Source organism: Molothrus aeneus, chromosome 8 (genome assembly GCF_037042795.1).
Source record: "Molothrus aeneus isolate 106 chromosome 8, BPBGC_Maene_1.0, whole genome shotgun sequence".
Lineage (NCBI taxonomy): Eukaryota > Metazoa > Chordata > Aves > Passeriformes > Icteridae > Molothrus > Molothrus aeneus.
In genome coordinates, this window is record NC_089653.1 from 2,902,313 (window position 1) to 2,925,448 (window position 23,136).

Consider the following 23,136-nt stretch of genomic DNA (forward strand, 5'->3'; position numbering starts at 1 on the left):
AGAAAGATGAGCCAGATGCCTTTAAAGAATTGGGAACAGGCAACAGAATTGCTACTTGGTTGTTTTATGTAAGTGATACATTTCTGCCATCTGTCACTGCATATTCTATACCATGGAATGATTTCATTCTGCTTTTCTTTCATTCTTTTTTACTGAAGGGACTTGCAAGTGAAGCAGTCACTAACTTTGGGGTAATACATATGGGGGGGTCTTCTTACCCAGACTTTGTGGTTCTTCCATGTGTCTTAAGGAGGATTTTCCCCCCAAATTTGAGCATTAGCTTAAATTTTTTGCCTGCCTGTTTATTTTTGTATCTGCATCAGTGTTTACAGCATGTTCACTGCCTTAACACTCGAGTGGGAGGGACAAGGCTGGGACTGCACTGGGAACAGAGAGGGTTTGGCCTTCTTAAGGGATTTATGTCAAAATTGAACTTCACTTTCACTAAAAAGTGAGATTTTCTCAGCCTGAACTCACCTGTCCTTCCCCACCTGTTCAGATGAGTGATGTGTCAGCAGGGGGAGCCACGGTCTTCCCTGAAGTGGGAGCCAGCGTTTGGCCGAGAAAGGTGAGCAGGTTTCATCCAGCAGATAAATGCACTCCTCCCCACTACCCACACACAACAGAGTGTGAAAATGAACCTATAAAATAACTGCAAGCACCTCTGTGCTGTCAGAACAGTGCTGTGATTTTCCATAAGTGCAGAAACTGGAGCTGTGCTGGTGATTCCAAGGGCCCTGCTATTCCATGTGAGGATGCAAACGCAAAACACTTAAATACTTCAAAACACATCTTGAAAATACTCAAATCTGTGAGTTGACTTAGTCTTGAGGCATCTGTAGGAAATTCTCGTGTCAGTTTTTCCCCTCATGCAAGGTTTGCCTTTGCTGGCCTGCTGCTCAGCTTTAGTAAATAATCTTGGCTTTCTTAAACTGGTCAGGAGTTGAATGAAAATGGCTTAGGATTTAAAAAAAAAATTAAGGGCCAATTATACAGACATACAATAAGTTAAAGGAGACTTTTTTCTAAGAATAAGAATATGGAAAAGAGCCTTCAGTTTAAAAGGAGGCTCTGAAACAGAAATGCACCTACCTTTGCCTTAGTGTGTATGGTACAGAGCACAGGGCTGAGTGTCCCTGCCATTCCCAGGGTACAGCTGTGCTCTGGTACAGTCTCTGACAGCCCTGTGCTCTGTATCACACACACTGAGTGTCCCCCCTGCCATTCCCAGGGTACAGCTGTGTTCTGGTACAATCTCTTCCCGAGCGGAGAAGGCGATTACAGCACGCGGCACGCGGCCTGCCCGGTGCTAGTGGGGAATAAATGGGGTGAGTACCTGCCTCTGACCTCAGTCTGGGCTCTGCTGGGGGGTGGCTTGGCTTTATTTTTCCTTTGGACTTCAGAAATTACATTCTTTGTAAAGAAATATATTTAATTTACTTTTTCTACCTCATATCTCTCTACGTGTTAAATATATTTTATATAGTAGCATATTTCATTATGTGTAGAAAGGAAATGAATACTATCTCTACTTTAAGAGTTTTTGTAGCCATGTCTACTTTAAGAGTTTTTGTAGCTTTGCAGCTATACTGGAAGGGTTTTTGGTTGGCTGGTTTTTTTAGTTAGACTAACTTCACAGATTCATGCATGGCAGTGGGGTTGGAATGAGAAAGTCTTTTAAAGCCCCTTTCAACTCAAACGATTGTGTGATGAAAACCCTTTAGAGAATTAAAATAACGCTGTGCTTAAGCAGAAGCTGGCCTAGAGCACGTTTAGTCGAGCAGCAGAGGAGCTGAGCTGTGCAGTGATGCAGTCCCTTTGTGTCTTTGCAGTCTCCAATAAGTGGCTCCACGAGCGGGGGCAGGAGTTCCGCCGGCCGTGCACGTTATCGGAGCTGGAATGAGGCAGCCCGGGCTCCCGAGCACTCAGGGTGTGCAGCTGCACCCTCCTGCCAGTTTACAACTGACTAACAAACACTCCACTACAGGTTCACCCAGCTCAGCTGTGGACAGGACAAACGTGCTTTTGGTTCCCTCCAAATCCCCCCCAAGGTTTATCGACAGAAAATACCGAGGCTGACAAGTGTTACTGAAACAAACAAAAAAAAGGACAAAATACAGATAAATACAGATGAGGGCCACAACTTACAGTGGTGTTGTGTGTGGTGTTCCTGTCACCATCATCCCTCTGAGCAGTGTGGGCAGCCAGGGGTTGGCTGGAGTCCTCCTCACACCTGCCAGGCTTAGGGCAGGATCATTGCCTGGGGGGCTCCCTCCAAGGAATGCTGAATGAAACCCTTTCCTATTCCTCAATTCCCACACACTTGACTCTTTGCTTTCCTAGAGTGCCTGACCACTGCAGGCTTTCTTTGCTGGAAAACAGGCTATTAGCATGTTTTAGCCTGGTTTTCCACTTCCACAAAAGCCCCACTTTTTAAACTTGTCTTCCTTCTCAGCCTGTGTGGAGAATTTGGCTCTGAATCTTGACCACATGACAGCAGTTCCACAGGCAGAGTCAGGATGCTTCCCCAGTGTCAGAGCAGCCTGGGAACACCCACAGCCCATCTCCCCTCCTCTTCTGCAATGTTTGTCCTCAAGAACAAATGCTGCTTTTGTTCTGTCCTGGCAGCCAGCTCTTCCCTCTGCTCCTCGGGCAGTGGGGATGGGGATGTTCCCACCTTCATTAATCAAAATTGTCGTGCCTTAGGACACTGGAATTTCAAACTGGTTCTGAGACTTCAGGTGCTGAGGTAACACAGAGTCCTCACAGAATGCTCCCTGCCCTCATCCTCCTCCCAGCTCTCGAGGTTTCAGGAGAAACCCTCAACCTATTTATAGTCCTGAACCTTTTTTAGATGCAGGCTCACTTTCCTCAACCCTTTCCCTTCCACAGGAGGATTTTTAGCAAAATATCCAAATATCTCACTAGCATGAGGACAAAAATCAAAGGAAGCTGCACCTGCCTCTACCTGAACAGTCCAATTTTCTGGATGATGATGATTTTACTGATTTAGGGGTCAGCCTGAAGTCTTTACCAAGGGTAAAATTCCAATTTTGGTTAATTGAATTTTCTGCCTCAATAAAATCTTGACAGTTGAGCCAAAATGTACAAAACCTATTGTTAAATGTGCTAGAAATACCTCTGGATTACTGGGAATGCAGTTTAAGGTACTATAGTTGGAGGAACTGCATACTTTCAGAAGGTCTTTGCTGGAAAATAATTGTTCAATTTCTACTGAGCCTGGTAGCAGTGGGACCCACAGATCTGCCCCTCCTTAGCCCTGCACCTTCCTGAACTTTGCCTGGCTTTGGCAGCTGGAAACAAGGTCCACCCATAAAGTGAGAACACAAAGTCTGCACAGTCCCACCTCACATCTGCACTGCTCATTCACCAAGAGCAGGAGCTGATCTGAAATTCACCCAGAACTGCATTAGCAGAGCTGATCTTTGAGCACTAAATTGTAATAATTTAAAAAACCCCAAACCCATAAGATTTGTGCCTACCTGAGTTTTCTCACTGTTTTATCTGTCTCTCTTCCTATCCATGGTTCTCTCTTTTCTCTTTCCCATCTCTTAGTTTATTAAGCTCCAAAAAGGTAACCATGGCTGCAGGTACCTCCCACCACATCCCTGCAGGTGAAAGGGGACAATGAACAGTGGGAACTGTTGGGAATTCTGCCTTTGGGGCATCCAGAAATGCTTGTAGGAAAGCCAGTCCTACCTAGTAAAGGAGCACAAAACAAAATCCCTTGTATTGCCATCAGGAACTGGTGTGGAAAGCACCTGATTTGCTCTTGCTGTCCCATCTTTGTTCAACAGTCACCAAAGCATGAGAAAAACCAGAGTTGGAGAATTTTGTTCAGCAGTTCCTCACCTCAATACCAGTGAGTACTCCAGTGTTAAACAGCATCAGTCCCAGGCACTGCTTGGGGAGTACAAATGTTCTGCTGCACGACTTTTTAAAGCAGTGAACCATTCACAGATAATTCTTCAGGAAAGAATTTTCTACTTTCGACAGTAGAAAAATTTTACTTGGTTAAAGGAAAAAAAAGATCTCTCAAAATTAAATCTCCAGTCTGCTGGGACACATCAGGAATGTTCCAGATTATGACAACAGGGTTGGCTTAGATTTTTAAACTGCAGACAATCTCTGTTTCCTCTCCCTCCACTGCAGTGGTGTCCATGCCTCCAACATTGACTGTGTAAGGGATTACACTGGTGCTGCTGCTTCTGCCTTATCCCATCATTTCTCAGAGGGCTTTTGGATCCCCAGTGTGGCTCCTGTGTGAATCTAGTTTTGTATTAAACATGATTGAAAACTGTCTGGGCTCACAGTGACTGACAACTGCCTTACTGTTACATTTTTTTGTAATAAAATTTTTAATGTAAAAAAAAAAAAAGTGAACAGGCTTAAAATAAAAGCCACTGCCATTAGCAGTGAGAAATCCTCCACATCCAACTGTCCTCCTATGTGGCTGCTATAAATCTGATCACACAGAGGTTTATCACCAGAATTTTATCACCATTTGTGGAAACCAAGCTCCTCTGTTTCCCTTCACCATCTCACTGGGCAGGTGCAGGAGCTGCTCCTACCCTAAATTTCTGTTCAACCCTAAACTTTGTGTCTCCACTGGGAGCACACAGCACTAAAGGGCTGCAAGAGGGGAGGGCACATAAAGCTGGGCTGAAAGCAGGGTCACCTGCTGAGGGTCCCTTTTCAGGGGTGGCAAATCTATTTTGTGAAGATCAAACAACCACTTACCCTGGAATGGTTCTAGGGAGGGGAAGAAAGCACCAGAGACCCCAACAGCACAATAAACTCACAGGTGGGAAGGTCAGGCTGGCCTCTTCCATGACCTAAACCTCTGGGGTCTGTGCACCACAGCCATCCCTGGGCTTCACCCTGCAGAGCAGTGGAGCTCGTGCTTAATTCCCATCATCAGGAACCTGCAGAAAGCACAGCAGGGGCTGCTGAGGGGGCTGGATCCTTTTCCTGAGGAATGGAGCCTGTGTGCTGCCCATGGAGCTCTTGGCTCACAGGTAGGGAGGGCACTGCCCCAGCACAGCTGATGGGAGCCCACATTTGCAATAAGCCTGAAGAGCAGCAGCACTGTTTGATTTTGGAAGGGTGCTGGAGTTCCATGCCCAGACACCCTGTGCTGCTGAGCTGCTGCCCTGCCCCTGCTAAGACAGGCCTGGGAGCAATGAAGGGCTCTGGATCAGCCCTGTCCCCCCCCCAGCCAGTGACCTCCCACCGTCCCAGCTGGGTCCCTGGGGCTCTGGTGGCACAGCTGCAGCTGAAGGGTGACCATGGGGGTCACCAGCATGGGAGGAGCCCAGCAAGGCTGAGGACCCCAGCAGCTGCAGCTGAACAGGCAGGGTAAGGTCAGAGATAGGGAAAAAGGCCTGTCAATGTCACAGGGCAGGAGAAGATGAAGAGAAAGGAAAGGGTCTGACAGCATCATAGAGTCCCAGAATGGTTTGGGTTGGAAGGTACTTAACAGTCATCCAGTTCCACTCCCTGCCACGGGGAGGGATGCCTTCCACTATCCCAGACCTTGTCCAGCCTAGCCTGGGACACTTCCAGGGATCCAGGGGCAGCCACAGCTCTTCTGGGCAGCCTCCTCAGGGCCTCACCACCCTCACAATGCAGAATTTCTTCCCAATATCCCCATCTATCTCTGCCCTCTGTCAGTTTGATGCCCTTCTCCCTTGTCCTGTCACTCCAGCTCTCTTGGAGCCCCTTTAGACACTGGAAGGGGCTCTGAGGTCTCTGCAGTTTTCTCTTTTCTAGGCTGAACAATCCCAGCTCTCCAAGCAGAGCTGCTCCATCCCTCTGCCCATCCTGGTGCCTCCCCTGGACTCTCTGCAGCAGCTCCAGGTCCCTCCTGTGCTGGGGCAGCTCTGCAGGTGGGGTCTCACCTGAGCACAGGGGCAGAACCCTCTCCTACAGCTGGGGGAAGGCAGCACCAGAGACCTGCCCAGGGCCTCCCAGAGGGGCTGGACCTGCCCACACACCTGAGGGAGGGGGTCTTGAACCACCCCACCCACCCTCTCCCGGCTGCCGGACTCTGACCTGGCTCCGAGCACTCGGGGATTTCACCATCGGCCCGCAGCTCTCCTCCCCATCATCAGTGACTCATCTGGGCTTTGGAGCAGCCACGGATCACCCACTAACCCGAGCCACCAGCTGCCTCTTCCCCCGATAAACACCCACCAGCAGCTCCCCGAGCCAGCCAAAGCCGGTGGAAAAGGAGCTCGGTCCCTGTATCCCATGTCGCCCCCAGCAGAGCGGCACGGGCAGGACTCGGGCACAGCCAGAGGTGCAGGGAAGGAGGAATGCAGCACAGGAGCTGCAGCACAGGAATGCAGCACAGGAGCTGCAGCCCGGCTCCTGATGCGGAGCCAAGAGGGCTTTTCCAGCTCCATCTGGGATGGGGCTCATTGCCACAGGGACACAGGGACAGGGCGGGTGCAGTCCCCTCTCCCTCGGAGCCCAGGGGCGCTGCCAGGAGCCCGCAGTGTCCCGGGAGCGCTGACTCACCGCGGCCCGGCCGCGCTATATTTAAGCATTACGGAGGCAGGAATGAATGCACGCAGGCAGGAGCCGCCTGTCCCGAGGTCAGCACCAGGCTCAGGAAGCAGCTGTCAGAGTTCACCACCGTGGCCAAAAGCATCTGCACCCCTTAAATCTTCAGAGAGAGAAAAGCTGGCGCAGGGAAGGGGTTTTTGTGACTGCAGTGGGTCAAAGGCAGGGCAGAGAACCTGCGGGGTCCCCCTGTGCACATCCACAGCTCCTCGCTGCTGCAGCTGCTGAGCCACGCCCCGAAGGAAAACTGGAGGTCACTTTTACCCAATCCTACATTTTTCCTGCTCTTCAGATCTTGCAGTCTGGGTGCAACCGAGATATTTGCAGCTGGACTGAAAAGCTCTCAGGAGATTGGCTCGGGGAGGGAAGGAAGGAAGCAGAAGGAAGGAAGGAGAGCGGCTCATCCCCGGGGCAGGGCAAAGGGGCTGCCACGTTTTGGAAAAGCAGTTAAACTGCTTTTTACTCACCAACCTTTACTTCGAGACCAGTGACAAACTAACAGGAAAGTTTCTGACTCCTCTTTACTCAAGCTCTGCTCTCTGCCAGTTGCTCCCTCCCCGCCCTGCTCGGCTTTCCCAATTCCAATTGATTTTGCAAACAGCCTGAGTGCTCCAGAGCCACCAGCTCCAGGCTGCATGCCCTGCTCATGCCACATTCCCTGTGCTTTGCCTCCTCTGCAGTCCTGCCAGCATTTTTTCCCTCTCTCTTCGCCTTGGATCAGTCAGCAGGGACCAGGGGATGACAAAGAAAGCTGTGTTCTGGAACTGCCTCCAGAACAACCCTAAAAGGCTCTGCATAAAACAGGACACCAGGCACAGACACCCAGAGGCTCTTACACATTTCCAAGCTAGTCCCCAATAGCTGGTTTGCTCTTTTTTACATTAATTTCTGCCAGGCTGTTGGCAAAGGCTGGGAGCACTGGGACTGTGAACTGGAGCGTCAGGCAGGGCAGGGACTGAACCAGCAGAGACACCAAAGGCTCCACTCACTGCAGGACACAGCGTGGGACTCTTGGATCCAGTTTGCCCTGCCCTGGGGCTGTGACAACAAATTCCAGGGGCCATTTCCACCCACGACTGACAGAGCAGTCCCCAGCATGGTCTGAACAGCAGGAGAAGCCCACGCTCTCCAGTGCCCCTGCAGGGAAGGCCTCACTTCCCCAGCACCCCCTCTGCCACGTGCCAGGGGTGACACAGATGTCACAAAAGGCTTACTCGAGGCAGGGATCTGCTGATTCCCAGCTGCCCTTTCCCAGTGTTCTCTGCATCTGGGTTTATCTCCCCAAAGGCAAAGCTGGTCTGAAGTTCCCTGGGAGCTCCTGCACTCCTAAATGTCCCCTCACCCAAAAGTCAGCCCTGGCAGACTGGGCCTCAGAACAGATGGAACAAGCAGGCAGCAGCTGCCTCTGGCTCCACACCATTGCACAGCAGAGGCACTAACCAGCTTGTGTGCTCCCTTCCCCTCTTCTCTGACTTACCTAAGAAACCAAGACTTGGCTGAGGTTCCTCCTCCTTATCTCATGTCTGGAGCTCTTCACCCAGGGCCATGTGCAGAAACACAGGCAGTACTGTGGAGCTCTGGCCCTTCAGAAACTGCAATCTCCTGCAAAGCAATAAAATGCCAGAATTTGCATTTGTGTTTGAAATGCCTGCAGCCCAGCTCTCCTGAGAGGCAGTGCTGTGCTGGGGCACATCTAAAAAGCTTCCTAAGAGCAGCCACAACCTTTCCACACCATTTCCCTTCTCAATTCTTCGTGAGTGGTTTGATTTGTCTTTTGCTGTTGGTTTTCACTTGGTTGCTTTCTTTATAATGAGCAGCTTTGAACCCTCCACCAGCTGAGCAGGCCCCTGGGTCCAGGCAGGCCTGTCCCACTCCAGATCCAGGAGCTGCAGCTGGCCCACAACCCCTTCCCTGGCTCAGGTCTCAGTGCCACCCTTTCCTCCTGGTCACAACCTTTACAGGTTTAATTTACCTTACACAGGAGCTGTAACAACCAGCCCTATAGCATCAGCCACACCAAAGGCAATACTCACCTGCCACACTGATCCTGGAACTGGAGGTGATGCCAAGGCATGCCCTGAATGTAGTGTTTGTCCCAAACTTCTCCAAGCTGCTGGATCAACCCCTCAGAAGCTCTGTGGGCCCTTGGGATTTGCTAGGAGCAGCACACCCAGCAGCCAGGCTGGGTGAAGCTCTCATCCCTCCCCTCCATGTGCCCAGGAGGCCTGGGGAAAAGGCAAGGTGTGCTCCTCAGCTTGCCTGAGCAGCAGAAATTTTGGACAGAGAGGTACTCCTCATGCCCCAGCAGGCCGGGGAGGGAGTGCAGGGCCCTGGGGGGACAGACCCCGCTCAGGGGTGAGGGAGGGTCCCCCGGGGGAGCTGCAGCCATGGGGACCGAGCGTGTCCCGGCGGGATTGTGCAAACTCCCAGCTCAGGGAGCTGAACCCGCTCCGTATCTCGGCGCTGCACTTTGCACCCCGGCTGCCGTGACCTCAGGCCGGCTCCCCGGGCAGCGTTTAAAGTCCAGGCAGAGCGGTGCCGCTGCCTCCTGCCCGGAGCAGCTCATCCCCGCCGCTGCTGCCCCTCTGCCCCGGCCCTGAGCATGCGGCTGCTGCTGGGGGCAGCGCTCCTGTGCCTCAGCCTGCGCCCGGGCCACGGCTCCGAGGAGGCAGCGCCCGACAGCCCCGGGCACCAGGACTCGCAGGCAGCGCCATCCTATTCCGACTGGGGCATCGACACCATCCGGGATGGCTTTGAAGCGGTCAACAGCTACTTCGACTCCTTCTTGGAACTGCTCGGGGGGAAAAACGGTGTCTGCCAGTACCGCTGCCGATATGGTGAGTGAACCTCACTGCTGCTGCCTCCTCTCTCCTTCCCTCTCCTTCCCTGCGGCCACGAGCAGCTCCTCCTACCGAGGAGCTGCCCCCGGCAGTGCCCGGGGTCACAGCTTCTGTGCCAGGGCCAGCACAGGGACACCGAAGCTCCTTCCCCAAGTGCAGCCAGCTCTGCAAGGCACCGCAATGAGCGCGCAGGACACAGGGGAGGGAGGATGCGGCTGCTCCTGCCAGGGCACACCGGTACCAGGGCACACAGGGCACACACGGGTACCCGGGCTGGCAGGGCATACCGGCACCCGGGCACACCGGTACCAGGGCACACAAGGGTACACAGGTACCCGGGCACACCGGTACCAGGGCACACAGGGCACACAGGTACCAGGGCACACACAGGTACCAGAGCACACACAGGTACCCGGGCACACACAGGTACCCGGGCACACACACACCCGGGCTGTCCCGCTGCCCGGAGCCTGGCACAGCACAGGGAGGGGAGGCTGTGCCCTAATCTCAGCAACCTTCGGAGCGTCCTTATCCAGCAGCTGTGAGCTGGCCACTGCCGCGGGCTGCAGGAGGAGGAGATAACAGCGGGACAAACCAGACGTCACCGGGAGGAGCCTTTAGTGCTCGAGGCAGAAGGAGGCAGCTCCTGCTAGCTTTGGACTGCACTTTGTGGTGGTTTACCAAACAGGATTAGTTTGGTTTGTCTGGGGGCAGGATGAAGGCCCCAGGACCTCCCGTCTCGGAGAGGGCAGGGCAGGGCAGGGGACAGAGCTGGGGTGCACAGAGCTGCAGGGTGTGGGTGACAGGGCCACAGGCAGCACTGGCCATCACCAGGGTACCTGTTGGAACCAGGAATGACCTGCTTAGGAACCAGCCAGGAGTTTCCCACAGATTGTAACCTCTCCTCAGCCTCCTACAACTGTCCCACAGCAACACCTTGTCCTGTCACCTCAGCCTGCCCAGCCCAGCTGCCTGTCAGCCCCTTGCCCCACAGCTTCACCCCACACCCCTAGTGACCACCTGGGAAAGATGCTTGTGAGCACAGAGGGATTTCAACCCCTCTCCTCCCCAGGGCATTGTTTTTCACAGACAGACTCAATGCTTTGGGGAGACCCCACTGACTGAGTCTGTCTGGATCCCATGGGCCTCCTGCTCCTCCCAGGCCAGCAGCCAGGGCACTGGGACAAAGAGATGCTGCAGGGCTGGGACCTCAGCTCCCTGCCAGGGGAGGAGGTTAAAATCACTCTCAAAGTTGCTGGTTTTTGTTTTGTTTCATAAATAATGTCACAGAACCATAGAACAGGCTGAGTTGGAAGGGACCCATCAGGATCATTGAGTTCAACTCCTAGCCCTGTGCAGGATACCCCAAGAGTCACACCCTGGGCCTGAAAACATTGTCCAAACACTCCTGGAGCTCTGGTAGCCATGGGACCACTTCTCTGATGAGCCTGGAAGTGCTTCCAGTGTTCAACCACCCTCTGGGTGAAAAACCTCTCCCCAACATCCATCTAATGTCTATATATGTGTCCTCCCCCTCCTGCCAGCTCTGCTCCCCAGGCCCCACACTGAGAACAAACAGGGAGCAGCAAGGCAGGAAGCTCAGCCCCATGGGATTGAGGGAGCCAGGTACCCCAGCCCATCACTGTGGCCTTGGTCCCTCAGTTCTCTCTGCAGCAGCTCAGGAGGGCCATGTGTGTCCCCAGTGCCTGGAGCAGGTGGCCCCCAGACCTCCCATCAGGCAGCCTGTCCCACACTGACGGTGTGGCAGCCCCAGGCCATGTGTGTGACAGCCTCCTAAAGGTCCCCACCATGCTCCAAACTCGGAGCAGAAAGGACCTTGCCCTCCTTAATGCAGAGACTGAAAGCCCTGGCATGGGGCTGGGACTGCAGTGTGCCTGAGGCAAGGCTGCTACTCAGAGCTGGTTTCAGGAAGCCTCAAGGCTCAGCACACCATGCAGGAGTTACTGCTTTTGGACACATCCAGGGGGCTCTCCCTGCCTGTCCTTGTGGAAAGCATCTCCAGAGAGCAGCACAGATCCCTGCTCACACCCTTACAGGAGCAGTGTTTTACCTAGAAAGGAAAACAAGCCCATTGTTAGCCCAGTTCTCACCCTCTGCTGAGCAGCTCATTAATCACTGCCTGAAGGAGAACACTTCTGAAATGCTGCCCACGTGGCTCCAAGGGGTTTGCTGGACCCTTCCAGGACCATTTGTCCTTGCTAATCTCTGGCACAGACATTGCAAACTGGCGAGGAGAGGATGCTGGGATGCTCCCAAACCAGTGAGATCCAGTCCTTGCTCAGAAGGATGAACACAAGCCATCTTTGTGCTGAATCAGGGCCTGATTGCTTTTCCTCCCTAGGCATGAAACAAAAATGATTCCTTCTACTTACTTTCATTCCAGCCAAGAGATACCAAAAATAGCTTATTTTGGCTCAGTAAAGGTCAGGACTCACCTGTGATTGCCACATCCATCTCCAGCTGAGCACGTGGCTGTTCCAGCTGCAAGCCTCTCCTGATTTTTCAGCAGCTACTGAGGTCTGAAAACAACCAACTTGATGGATGGCTCCCTTAAATCAGGACATTAGGGTTACACTAGCATTTACTGGCAAATATCCTCCTGCTTACAAAGTCTCACTGGGCATCTCAGGGGAAACAAAGAGCCTGAGCTGGGAGTGAAGCCCTTGTAGCTTCCTCCTGGCCAGGCAAGACTTCATTGCCCTGCTCAGCACTTGGTCCTGAAGGGCTTCAGAGGATGGGGAACCTCCAGGCTGTGGGAAAAGAGCCTCCAAAGCCTGTCTCCAACAGGGATGGATGTGTGCAGGCACCTCTGCTCAAAGCCTGCCCCTGCCTGGGGGCACACAAACAACAATGGACCACCCAAAAGTGCAAGGAGCCCTGGGACCACCCATTCACCCAAAAATACACTCAGCTCCCCCTGCCAGTGTCCCAGCACTGCAGTGCCTGAACCTCCTGCATTGCCAGCAGCTGCTCCAGCCAGCTGGCTGCTTTCCAGCCTCTTGGAACAGCTACAGCTGCCTGGGGGCATTAAAATGCATCAGGGAAACTCAGCTTCAGTTCTAGGGCTGTGGCAACAAGGCAGTGGCCTGAAATCTATATCTTCTTGTCTGTAAGGATGGGCAAGCAATAAATGATAACAGGAGCACTGAGTCAATGGTTGTAGAGAGACAGGAATGCCTGATGTTCCTGTTTTGCTTTGGTTTCCTGTTACCTACAAAACAAGATGTGGGAGAGAGGTTAATTGTGGTGTCTTGGACTTGACCTAGCTGAGAAAGAGTACAAAGGGGCACTTTATAAGTTTTAAAGCTCTGTTTTGCAGAGGGGAGGGGACAGGTTTCCTACAAGGGATTATCCTGAAGGCAGTTTGATGTTTTGTGGATCTGCACAATCCTTATTTATATGAAGGGTTTTTTTCCTCAGGACAGCTTTCTAGAATCTATTATACTATTTCTCTTATAATAGCTGTGACTTCAGCTGAATTGAAGATCTGGAAACACAGCTATTTTTGGCTGGGAACTGGATAATGGAGGTAGAACTGGATAACTGGATGATCTTAAAGGTCCCACCCAACCCAAGCCATTCTGTGATCTCCACATCCCAAAAAGTCTCACTCCTACTCAGACTTGCCATTTTAACCCATTAACTGTTCCTGGTTTTTACAATCAATTATTTTTTTATATTATTTTCACATTCTTTTACATTTTTTACACTATTTTTACAACCAATATTTCAAGCAAGACACTCAAATTTGACTCCATCCTGCAAAACCCACAGCGGATTTTGAACTTTCCTCTGCCTCCTGCATCAGTTCAGGAACATTTGAATTCTGAATCCCAGTTCTCACTCCCTTCCAAAAAACCATCAAGGTTCTTTTGGAAGGGGAAAATTGCCTGTTGGCATCTCCCAGCTGGACAGCATTTCAGTTTGTTATTTATTTGGTAGCAAATCTGTTATTTGCTATATATATATATATATATATGTATATATATTTAAGCAAAACAGCTCTGGCAAAGTTTAATTGAGACGTGCTGGGAGCACTCCTACATGGGTCTCTCTGAGGCTTTTGGCTGCAAGGCCTCCCCAAGGGCACAGCAGATTTATGGCTGAATTAACCACTGGCATTTCAGGTACCTGAACAGAAAAACGGGGAAAGTGTCTTAAATAATTCCTGGTGCTGACAAGAAGCAAGAAGTGGAAATGGAGTTTAAAAGAACCCAACCCTGCCTTGAAGGGCTGAATTAGATCCATTTTATGTCTGTATAAATTCTCTAGCCCTGCTCAGGGAAGCAGAAAGTTAACCCTTGATGTGACTGGCTCCAGAAGGCTCAGCTCACACAAGTTTTTTTGGAGCATTCCCTCAGTTTATGTTTTCCCAGAGCAGGGACAGCAGCCAGGGAATGGCTGGAGCTGTGTTGGAGCAGAGTGAGGTTGGATATCAGGAAAAGGTTCTTCCCCAGAGGGTGGTTGGGCACTGAACAGGCTCCCCTACAAAAATCAGATTAAATGCTGCTGGAAGGTACTGCTAGAGCTGGCTGTGAGCTGGATTCTTCCTGCATTGAGTAAATAATTATTCACAGAGGGAGTTCTTGATCCTTTATGCATGTTAAGAAGGAGACTGAGGAAGGTGCAAAGATTAAAGGAACAGAAATGATTTGCAAAACGTGGCAGGGCATCACCATGGGCAGAAAATGGACCAAGACCTGCTCAGAGCAAGATCAGACATGCAAGGTCTGGCACAGTTTGGGGACATCCACAGCACACCAAGAGTCCAAGAATGAGCTGAGGATAGAAAGAAACCCCCTTGCTGAGCTAGCAGTGTTTGGGGATGCAGACCAAAGGGGAGTGCCTGTCACTCCTTGCTTTTTGAGTCCAGTCTTGGGAAGATCAACTTTCCTAACCCTTGTCCTGTCTTTTCTTCCCCAGGGAAGGCTCCCATGCCACGGCCTCACTACAAACCGCAGGAACCCAATGGCTGTAGCTCCCATTTTCTGGGGCTCAAGGTACCTGAAAGTGTATGTACTGTCCCAGCCACCGAGCCCACAGGATGCAGCTCTCCAGCACATCACCAGCTCATCATTCTGGGCAAGGAGAAGGCAGGGCTGGGCTGTGCAGTGGCTGACAATAGCCTATGTGCACACAGCAACACCTGAGTGCATCCTCCACACCTGCCCCCCACCTCTTCCCACACTTTTTGCCTCTGCCAAGCACTGAATGAAACCCAGAGGCTTTAATACTGCTCCTGCTCGTTATCTTAAAGGCAATTAATGAACACATTGGAATCACCAGGAAAAGCCTTCCCAGGAGGCTCTCAGAGCAGGGATTCCTATTTAGCTCATGCATTATTGCTGCCCAAGGAATCTGCAGCAATTAGGCAGATTCCTGCTCTGACAACCCCTCTCTTTGCAGCTCATTTTTCATGTTAGGTTTAATTCCTGAAATTCTATTTCACTGCAAACCTTGTGGGCATTTCTGTGGTGCCTTCTCTGTACCCAGGCAATCACGAGTGCAATAAAGGAACAATTCATCTCCTAAATTTTACATGAGGAAGGGCAAAAAGAGGAATAATTCATAACAAGCTAACAAATGCAGTCTCTCCAGGAGACAGGTCTTCTGCCCTATCACCCTCAGGGTCATTAGCTAGGCTTACAGGGAGCAGAACTCCCCTGACCATGCTGCGTTTGTCTTTGGCCTCAAGTGCATCTCTGAGAAATAAGGCATTAAAATATTTATGGCACTTTTATTAGGCAAAAAGCAGGACCTTGTCAGGTTGTGGGAAAAAGAGGAAAAGAAAAAAGGGGCCTTTGCCACTGTTGGCAAGGACATGGAGCTGTCTGACAAATGCAAACTAGAAAATGGTCATGGAGGGGCTGTTTCCCACCTCTCTGCCACATGTTGATTCCCTGGGACACAGAGAGAAGAGAATGTGATGTAGCCTGCACTGAGCCTGCACCACTGACACCACTGGGCTGCTCCCTCACCCTTGTTTAGATGGTGAAGGAGCAGCACACATTCCTCCTGCTGCCCTGGCTCTCAGGAACAGCTTCTGGAGAAGGAGCCAGCTGGGCTCTGCAGCAGCTCACCCCATCACAGCTGTGTGAGCCCGAGGCCAGGAGCCAACCAAGGGACACCTCTTTTCTCTTTCCCAGCTAGACCTGGGGATCCCTGCCATGACCAAGTGCTGTAACCAGCTGGATGTTTGCTATGACACCTGTGGGGCCAACAAGTACCGCTGCGACGCTAAGTTCCGCTGGTGCCTGCACTCCATCTGCTCCGACCTCAAACGCAGCCTGGGCTTCGTCTCCAAGGTGCAAGGTAGGATCCTGCCTCACATCCCCTGGGCAGGGAGCCTTTCCTTGCCACAACTCTGCAGTGGGGAGCAGCAGCTCTGTGCTGCACTTGTCACAGGTGGGTGAGAGCACAGAGATCTGCCCCCTCTGCCACACACCTCTGGCCCAAGGCTGGAGACCTACGGTTATTTGCATTTGGAAAACATTACAATGTGTGAAAAACCCCACAAACAGCCCTGGAAGTAATTGGATGCACTCCCAAACAATTCAAACATGGGCAGGAATCCTGTCAGGGGAGGGAGTCCTATGAGAGAGAGTAGGGTTAGGAGTAGTATTGTGTTCAGTGATGGGATTTTGGTCCATGCAGTTATTAGGGTGGATAGCTTTAGGACTTTGATTGTGTTTAGGGTGAGGAAAACGGTTGCAGTTATTACAGTGTCTAGGTAGAAGTTGAGGAGGGTGAGTTTAGGGTTGTAGATGATAATGATTGCTATTCAGCCCAGGTGGGAGATGGAAGAAAAGGGCAGGATTTTTGGATTTGTGTTTGGTTGAGTCCTATTCATCCTCCCAGGCCTGCTGAGAGGATAGCTAGGATAGTTAGGAGTGTGGGGTTTCCACTTCCACTTCTTCCACTAATTTATCCAATTAGTTGGATGCACTCCCAAACAATTCAAACACCTTCATGGGATACCAAGAAGCCTTCCAGGGCCAGTGAGACACACACTGAAACCTGTATATGGCCAGGGGCCAGCAAAACAGAGAGAGCCAAGGACAGGGATCTGGTCACAGATAAGAGATGGTGATGGCACCAGGGACACACCAGGCTGGGGGGTGGCTGAGCCAGTGCAGGCAGCTCTGGATGGCTCAGAAGTGCTAAGAAGCTCTAGGGATGTGGCAGCAGCTCAAGTGCCACCCGGGTTTTGCCTAATTTAAAAAGCCTCAGCCTGCAGGTCTGAGAAGAGCTTGTTTGGTAACCTCTGCTGATGCCCTGCTCTAGGGTATCCTTAAATATGCATTTGTTGTCCAAAGGTGCAGCCTGAATAGGACACACAGGAAGCCTGCATGACACCAGTAGATGTCTGCAGATGGCTTCCTACCTGGTCACATATAAATGCATGGAAAGAGTGCCCAGGCCAGCAAGAGAAATCAAAGACATGGACTGAGACAAAAGTGCTACAGGCTGAGCACAGCCAATCTTTCATGGTCACCCTTATCAACAGCTCCTCACACAGCCAACTTCTTCCCATCTCTTCAGATTTTCCACTTTTTCATATGTTCCTTCTTGCTCTCTGCTTGCAGCAGCAAAGCAAGCCTAGATCCTAGGGGGTTAAGGTGGAGCAGAGCCCACCCTCCTGGGCTGAGCCAGGCAGGAGTGGATTCCTCCCTCCCTCTGTCCTGGCTGCTGTAGGAGGCACAGGTAACACCAGTGAACCTCTGAGCCATCCTCCCCTCGCCTTGGGCTCTGCAGATCCTGTCCCCAGGGCTGCTCTGAGCAGCTCCTGTCACAGCCCTCCTCCTCCTTCACAGCCATCCCAGCTCTTATCTGGCATCCAAAGCCTTGCTTTTCCCACTGACTCACCACAGCCTCTCCAGTGCCTGCCAGCTCAGCAGCCTCCTAGGGAACAGGAGCTCTGAGGTGCTTGGAGAGGCTGAGATAAGAGAAAACAGTCCCAAAGGCAAGGCTTTCCCAGCTTCACCATGCATACAGCTATCAGTGCTGGTGCCAGTAAACAAACCCTAAAGATTTACTATTAACCTATTTATTTACTGACAAGCACTTTCAGGGTTGTTTTTTGGGTGAGGAGGGGCTGGTAGTCAGGCAGTCAGCTGCTCCAGCTGCTGTAGGATTTTTCATGCTGGCTGGCAGCTGGCATCATAACTCCCAAAAAAGCCCAGAAAGGTTGGTCAATAGTGGCTGTAGGCAAAATTCAGAGGAGAAGGAGTAATGTGGAGGGCTCCTGGGAAATCTGTTTGGTAAACAGTGCTGTTTGCAGAGCCCCAGATGATCCATCAACTAGTAGGTAATAAAGGAGGGGTTTAGGGGGGAGAGAAATTAGTGCCACCCTGGGGAGAAGATGTGGCCACAGCTCTCTTCACATAGAGCAGCAGGCACAATTTTTCCCAAGGATTTTTCCTGGGGAAGGCAGTGAGAAGCACAGAGAGAAGACAAAAAAATTCTTATCTCTATTCACTGCTCTTGTTGTTTTGCATGTGTGGAATGTGTTATGGAGATTGTTTACCTGAAGTGATTTGTTAATTAGACACTGCTGAAGGTTGTTTTGATTCTTTGACCAGTTGGATCTACGTGTGTCATGACTGTCTGGAAACTGTCACTGGTTTTTCTTTAGTATCTCTGTAGTATAGAATTTCTTTAATACAGTTTTAGTATAGTATTAGTGTAATATAGTATAGCTTAATAAGGCAATTATTCAGCTTTCTAAATGGAGTTAGAACACATTATTCCCTACACTGGAGTCACCCTGCATCGATAGGAAGAGAGAAAGGAACCTCAGGATTTATAAAAACCCAGTTCCCAGAGAGAAAAGACAACAGCCCACACTTCCAAGGGCAAACCCCACAGAGCTCAGAGCAGGGCTGGGGCTGGGGTGCTGGGAGTTGCCTGTCCTTACCTGGCCACCCTGTCCTTCTCCACAGCCTGTGAATCCATGGCAGACACGGTGTTCAACGCTGTCTGGACCCTGGGCTGCCGGCCCTTCATGAACAGCCAGAGGAGCGCCTGCATTTGCAGCGAGGAGGAGCGCGATGAGCTGTGAGCAAGAGCAGCCTGCCAGTGTCTGTGAGGCCCTCTGCAGCACAGACTCCTGTCAGCTCCTGTCAGCCTTGGGACAGGCACCTGAGCTGCTGCCAGAGCCCCTCTGCAGCACAGAGACTCCTGTCAGCCTAGGGATGGACACCTGAGCTGCTGCCAGAGCCCCTCTGCAGCACAGAGACTCCTGTCAGCCTTGGGACAGGCACCTGAGCTGCTGCCAGAGCCCCTCTGCAGCACAGAGACTCCTGTCAGCCCTCAGAACGGGCACCTGAGCTGCTGCCAGAGCCCCTCTGCAGCACAGAGACTCCTGTCAGCCCTCAGAACGGGCACCTGAGCCACTGCCAGAGCCCCTCTGCAGCACAGAGACTCCTGTCAGCCTAGGGATGGACACCTGAGCTGCTGCCAGAGCCCCTCTGCAGCACAGAGACTCCTGTCAGCCCTCAGAACGGGCACCTGAGCTGCTGCCAGAGCCCCTCTGCAGCACAGAGACTCCTGTCAGCCCTCAGAACGGGCACCTGAGCCACTGCCAGAGCCCCTCTGCAGCACAGAGACTCCTGTCAGCCCTCAGAACGGGCACCTGAGCTGCTGCCAGAGCCCCTCTGCAGCACAGAGACTCCTGTCAGCCCTCAGAATGGGCACCTGAGCTGCTGCCAGAGCCCCTCTGCAGCACAGAGACTCCTGTCAGCCTTGGGACAGGCACCTGAGCTGCTGCCAGAGCCTCTCTGCAGCACAGAGACTCCTGTCGGCCCTCAGAATGGGCACCTGAGCTGCTGCCAGAGCCCCTCTGCAGCACAGAGACTCCTGTCAGCCTTGGGACAGGCACCTGAGCTGCTGCCAGAGCCTCTCTGCAGCACAGAGACTCCTGTCAGCCCTCAGAATGGGCACCTGAGCTGCTGCCAGAGCCCCTCTGCAGCACAGAGACTCCTGTCAGCCTAGGGATGGGCACCTGAGCTGCTGCCAGAGCCCCTCTGCAGCACAGAGACTCCTGTCGGCCCTCAGAATGGGCACCTGAGCTGCTGCCAGAGCCCCTCTGCAGCACAGAGACTCCTGTCAGCCTAGGGATGGGCACCTGAGCTGCTGCCAGAGCCCCTCTGCAGCACAGAGACTCCTGTCAGCCTTGGGACAGGCACCTGAGCTGCTGCCAGAGCCCCTCTGCAGCACAGAGACTCCTGTCAGCCTAGGGATGGGCACCTGAGCTGCTGCCAGAGCCCCTCTGCAGCACAGAGACTCCTGTCAGCTCCTGTCAGCCCTCGGGAGGGGCACCCAGGCCAAGGCATCCAGAGCAGCCTCGGGGCAGGGCAGAGCCAGCCCATGGACAGAGGGCAGCCCCACTGCTCCTTCCCAAGCCCACAGGATCCCATGCCAGTTCTCTCCAAGGCAAGCAGGATGCAGTGCTGCTTATAAACACAGGACTTACCCTAAATACATGCTATTACCTCCCCCCACCCTGTAACTCTCTAATTTGCAGTGCAAGGCAGGAGGTTTCTGCAAGCCCTGTGAGATTCCCAGTGCATGGATATGCAATGTACATTTTTGTACCCCTGGTGACAGACTGAAGAGGGGAAATTTGCTTTCAGTGCATTGCTCACACCCATCCCTGACACTTCCCATCCTGTCATTACATACCCTGACAACCCTGCATATTTAAATACTTGGTGGACCCTAAACTGATTTAGGACATCTGGAGATTTCTTAAGCATGAGTTAAGGAGAAGGGCTTGAGGTGTTTGTGGTACCAATTGATATTCAGGACCAAAGCCCAGCATTTATCAGATGTGAAATCACAGCACTCTACCCCAGTCTCAGGAGAGGAAGCCACTTTTCTTCTGCCAGTGTCATCCACATCTATTTAATTACTTTTCTCCTATAGCATTTAACAAAGCTTTGCCCTTAGGATCCCTTTTCACACAAAATGGCTGGATATCCATTTCCATCTCTAGCACAAGCAAAACAGGAGGCTCACAGTGGACTTGGATGAGATATTCCAAATTCTGGAGCCTTATCTGTCAGGTGACAGGACTTATGTGCTACCTCTGTGGGGCTGCTATCAGCAGCCTCAGACATCCTTCCTTCTAAAATGTGGTTAATACTCCCATCTGTTATGGGGAGCTTTTGTTGCATGCAAAACCAGAATTTCAAGTGGTGCATGGCATTTTGCCTCCACAGAACATTGGCAGAGAGCTTTCAGCTGGGTTTCTTGTTGGAAGGAAGTTGCTGCTGGGTGTGTGCGTGCCACGCCACGTAAATATTTCAGCGGCTCCTGCAAACATATTTATGGTTGTGTTCTTCCATCTGCCACAGAGAAGTTAAGGCTGCAAAAGGGTGATTTAACAAGAATGGAAAGAGTCTGTCTTGGTTGCTTTTCTTCCAGTTTAAATGGGTTTAAAATGTATGCATGGAGCTATAAATTATTTAAGCCCTGTTCCTGCTCCTGCCAGTCATCTTTGCCTCACAGTGAACAGCAATGAGATGTTCAGCTGGCCCCAAGTGGGCTGGAACAACAAGAGCCCCCTGGTACCAGACCAGGAAAATGGAAGTGACTGCATGGGGTGTACTGGGATGTTTTCCATCACAGAGGACTTCAACACTGCTCAGATGTAATGAGAGCTTTTCCTAGCTGGGCTGATGCCACTGGACAGGGAATTCTGCATTGCTAAGGTTCAGTGCTCTGTCAGAGCATGAGGCTGGACAGACAACCTTGATTATCCAGCTAAGAAACACCTGCTTTTGGCTAGGGATGGGAAGGAAACATTCCTCATCCCAGACACTGCCCAAACTTTGTATTTTGCTGGTGAAATAGTGCCTGTGGCCAGTTTAAATGTGAACCTACTCCAATGATTAAATGACAAAAAAGAAGTTAAAATATCCATATTGTCTAGGTTCCATAGCCAACTGCATGGCAAATATCTTCAATTATCTTACAGTTCAAGTGATATCAGGTTAAAGCCAGGCAACTGCTGGTAGGTGATGACATACACTGGAGAAATCAAAGGGTTCTGAACAAAATCTCTGAACCCAGACTCTGATGTGCTGGAGATGTCACTAACATAAATCATCACTTCTCCCTGCTTTCAGACCACCATTGATCCCAAACCCTAGAGTCTGCTGCAAGCAGTCCAGCCACTGAATCAGTTCATTTTTCACTGTGCTAATCTGAAAAACCCCACACCAGCAGCTCTACGAGGAAATATTTGAACCTTCAAGTGGTGTCAGTGACTCTGGCAAAGCAGCAGATAATCCTGTGCAGGAGCAAACCAGAGCATGAACCCAGGAAACCTGCAACCAAACTAAAAACTGCTTCCCCTCCGTGCCACTCCTGCTATCCACTGATGTGCAGCCATGGAAGCAGCTGACCACAGCAATCTCCAGGTTGCTGCATGAACCTTGGGTCATCCTCAATTCCACCCTGCTCTGGACACAAAGAGTCTGCTTCGTTCATCCTGTGGCTTCCTCTTGACTTTGTGCATTGGCAGGACTGTTTTCAGCTGCAGAGTGGAAAAGCTGCTTCACAGGAATTCATCAGGAAGAATCAAATAATGTGCACAATAACTGAAATAAGCCAGGCAAGGAACTTCTCCCACCATCACTCCCCCTACATCTCTTCTATATAAACAAACAAGACCAGTTGATTCTCCAGAAGGCACCAGATAATTAATTTCATTTCCCAGCTCTTGTTTTATCAAAACAAATATATTTAGTGGAGGCTGCCTGAACAAAGAAGTGACAGTGGGAAACTGCCCCTGTGGTCCTAATGCAGATGTGAATCAGCAGAACAGCAATCCTAGGAGAAGCCTTTTTCCTTTCTTTTTCTTTCACATATGGTTGGATAACACACAGAGTATCTTTCCATTTATACCTACTTATCATCATAGAAAGATTTTTGTTTATTTTAATACACACACACACATGTATTTCCAAGATTGGAAAAGCAGCCATGAAGCTATTAAAAAAATTATTAAACTCTCAGCCATTAAAAGTTCATTCCTCACCGGAATCTCACTTGCCAGAACAAATAAATCTGTGAAATAGGTTGAAATGTTTGAGGTGATTTGTGACTCCTTTCTAAATGGTCCCTTCAAATGGATTCCCCTTCCATTTGAGAGCAGCAGCAAATTTTGGCTTTTGCAGCAATTTGGCTGCTCCAAGCAAAGCAGAACACAGGTGAAGAAGCTTGGGGGGCTTCCAGCAGACCTCCAAGCATGCAGGACAGAGCTGCACACTGGAGCTTCTTGTAGGAAACCTTGGGGATGCAGTGCAGAGTCATTGCCACCAGTGCAGATGGATCCTTCCCCTCATCCTCCAGCCTGTCCCACGGTGTCCTTCACTGCTGGCTGTGCTTCCTCCCTTCCACCCCACACCCTAATCCTTTACCACACAGCCCAGTGAAGCCCAGAGGAGCCTGAGTTGATCACATCCATTGTATTTTCTTCAGAAGGAGCCTGACAGCCCAAAAAGATTGCTGACAGCCACGATGCCACCACCATCACCAGTAATTGTGTCCCCTGCCAAGGCCACTCAGACAATGCTGCCGTGTCTCCTGTCACCAGGCTGACTGGGGACAGCCCTGTCCTGAGAACTGCCCACAGCACCAATGATGGCTATGAATAATTAATGTGCATTCCTCTAATCCT

The 23,136-nt window shown here is 51.3% G+C and overlaps 2 protein-coding genes and 1 long non-coding RNA gene across 5 annotated transcripts in view; 2 read left to right on the plus strand and 1 right to left on the minus strand.

Annotated features, from left to right (window-relative positions):
* P4HA1 (prolyl 4-hydroxylase subunit alpha 1) overlaps positions 1–4,453 on the plus strand; it is a 29,466-nt gene extending 25,013 nt beyond the window's left edge. For all 3 annotated transcript variants that reach the window (XM_066554312.1, XM_066554310.1, XM_066554311.1), the window contains exons 12-15: positions 3–68; positions 500–568; positions 1,232–1,328; positions 1,833–4,453. In XM_066554312.1, the coding sequence (XP_066410409.1) occupies positions 3–68; positions 500–568; positions 1,232–1,328; positions 1,833–1,903 (303 nt within the window). In that variant the 3' untranslated portion in view covers positions 1,904–4,453. The remainder of the gene's footprint in view (positions 1–2; positions 69–499; positions 569–1,231; positions 1,329–1,832) is intronic.
* Positions 4,454–4,830: 377 nt separating this feature from the next.
* Positions 4,831–11,625, minus strand: LOC136559259 (uncharacterized). The gene is made up of 3 exons (XR_010783993.1): positions 11,540–11,625; positions 8,066–8,190; positions 4,831–4,946 (listed from the first exon to the last, which is right to left on the minus strand). It is a non-coding gene; the product is annotated as an uncharacterized lncRNA (long non-coding RNA).
* On the plus strand, positions 9,191–18,510 carry PLA2G12B (phospholipase A2 group XIIB). The gene is made up of 4 exons (XM_066554316.1): positions 9,191–9,425; positions 14,373–14,461; positions 15,596–15,761; positions 18,392–18,510. The coding sequence occupies exons 1-4, from the start codon at positions 9,191–9,193 to the stop codon at positions 18,508–18,510; spliced, it is 609 nt and encodes a 202-aa protein (XP_066410413.1).
* The last annotated feature ends 4,626 nt before the right edge of the window (positions 18,511–23,136 follow it).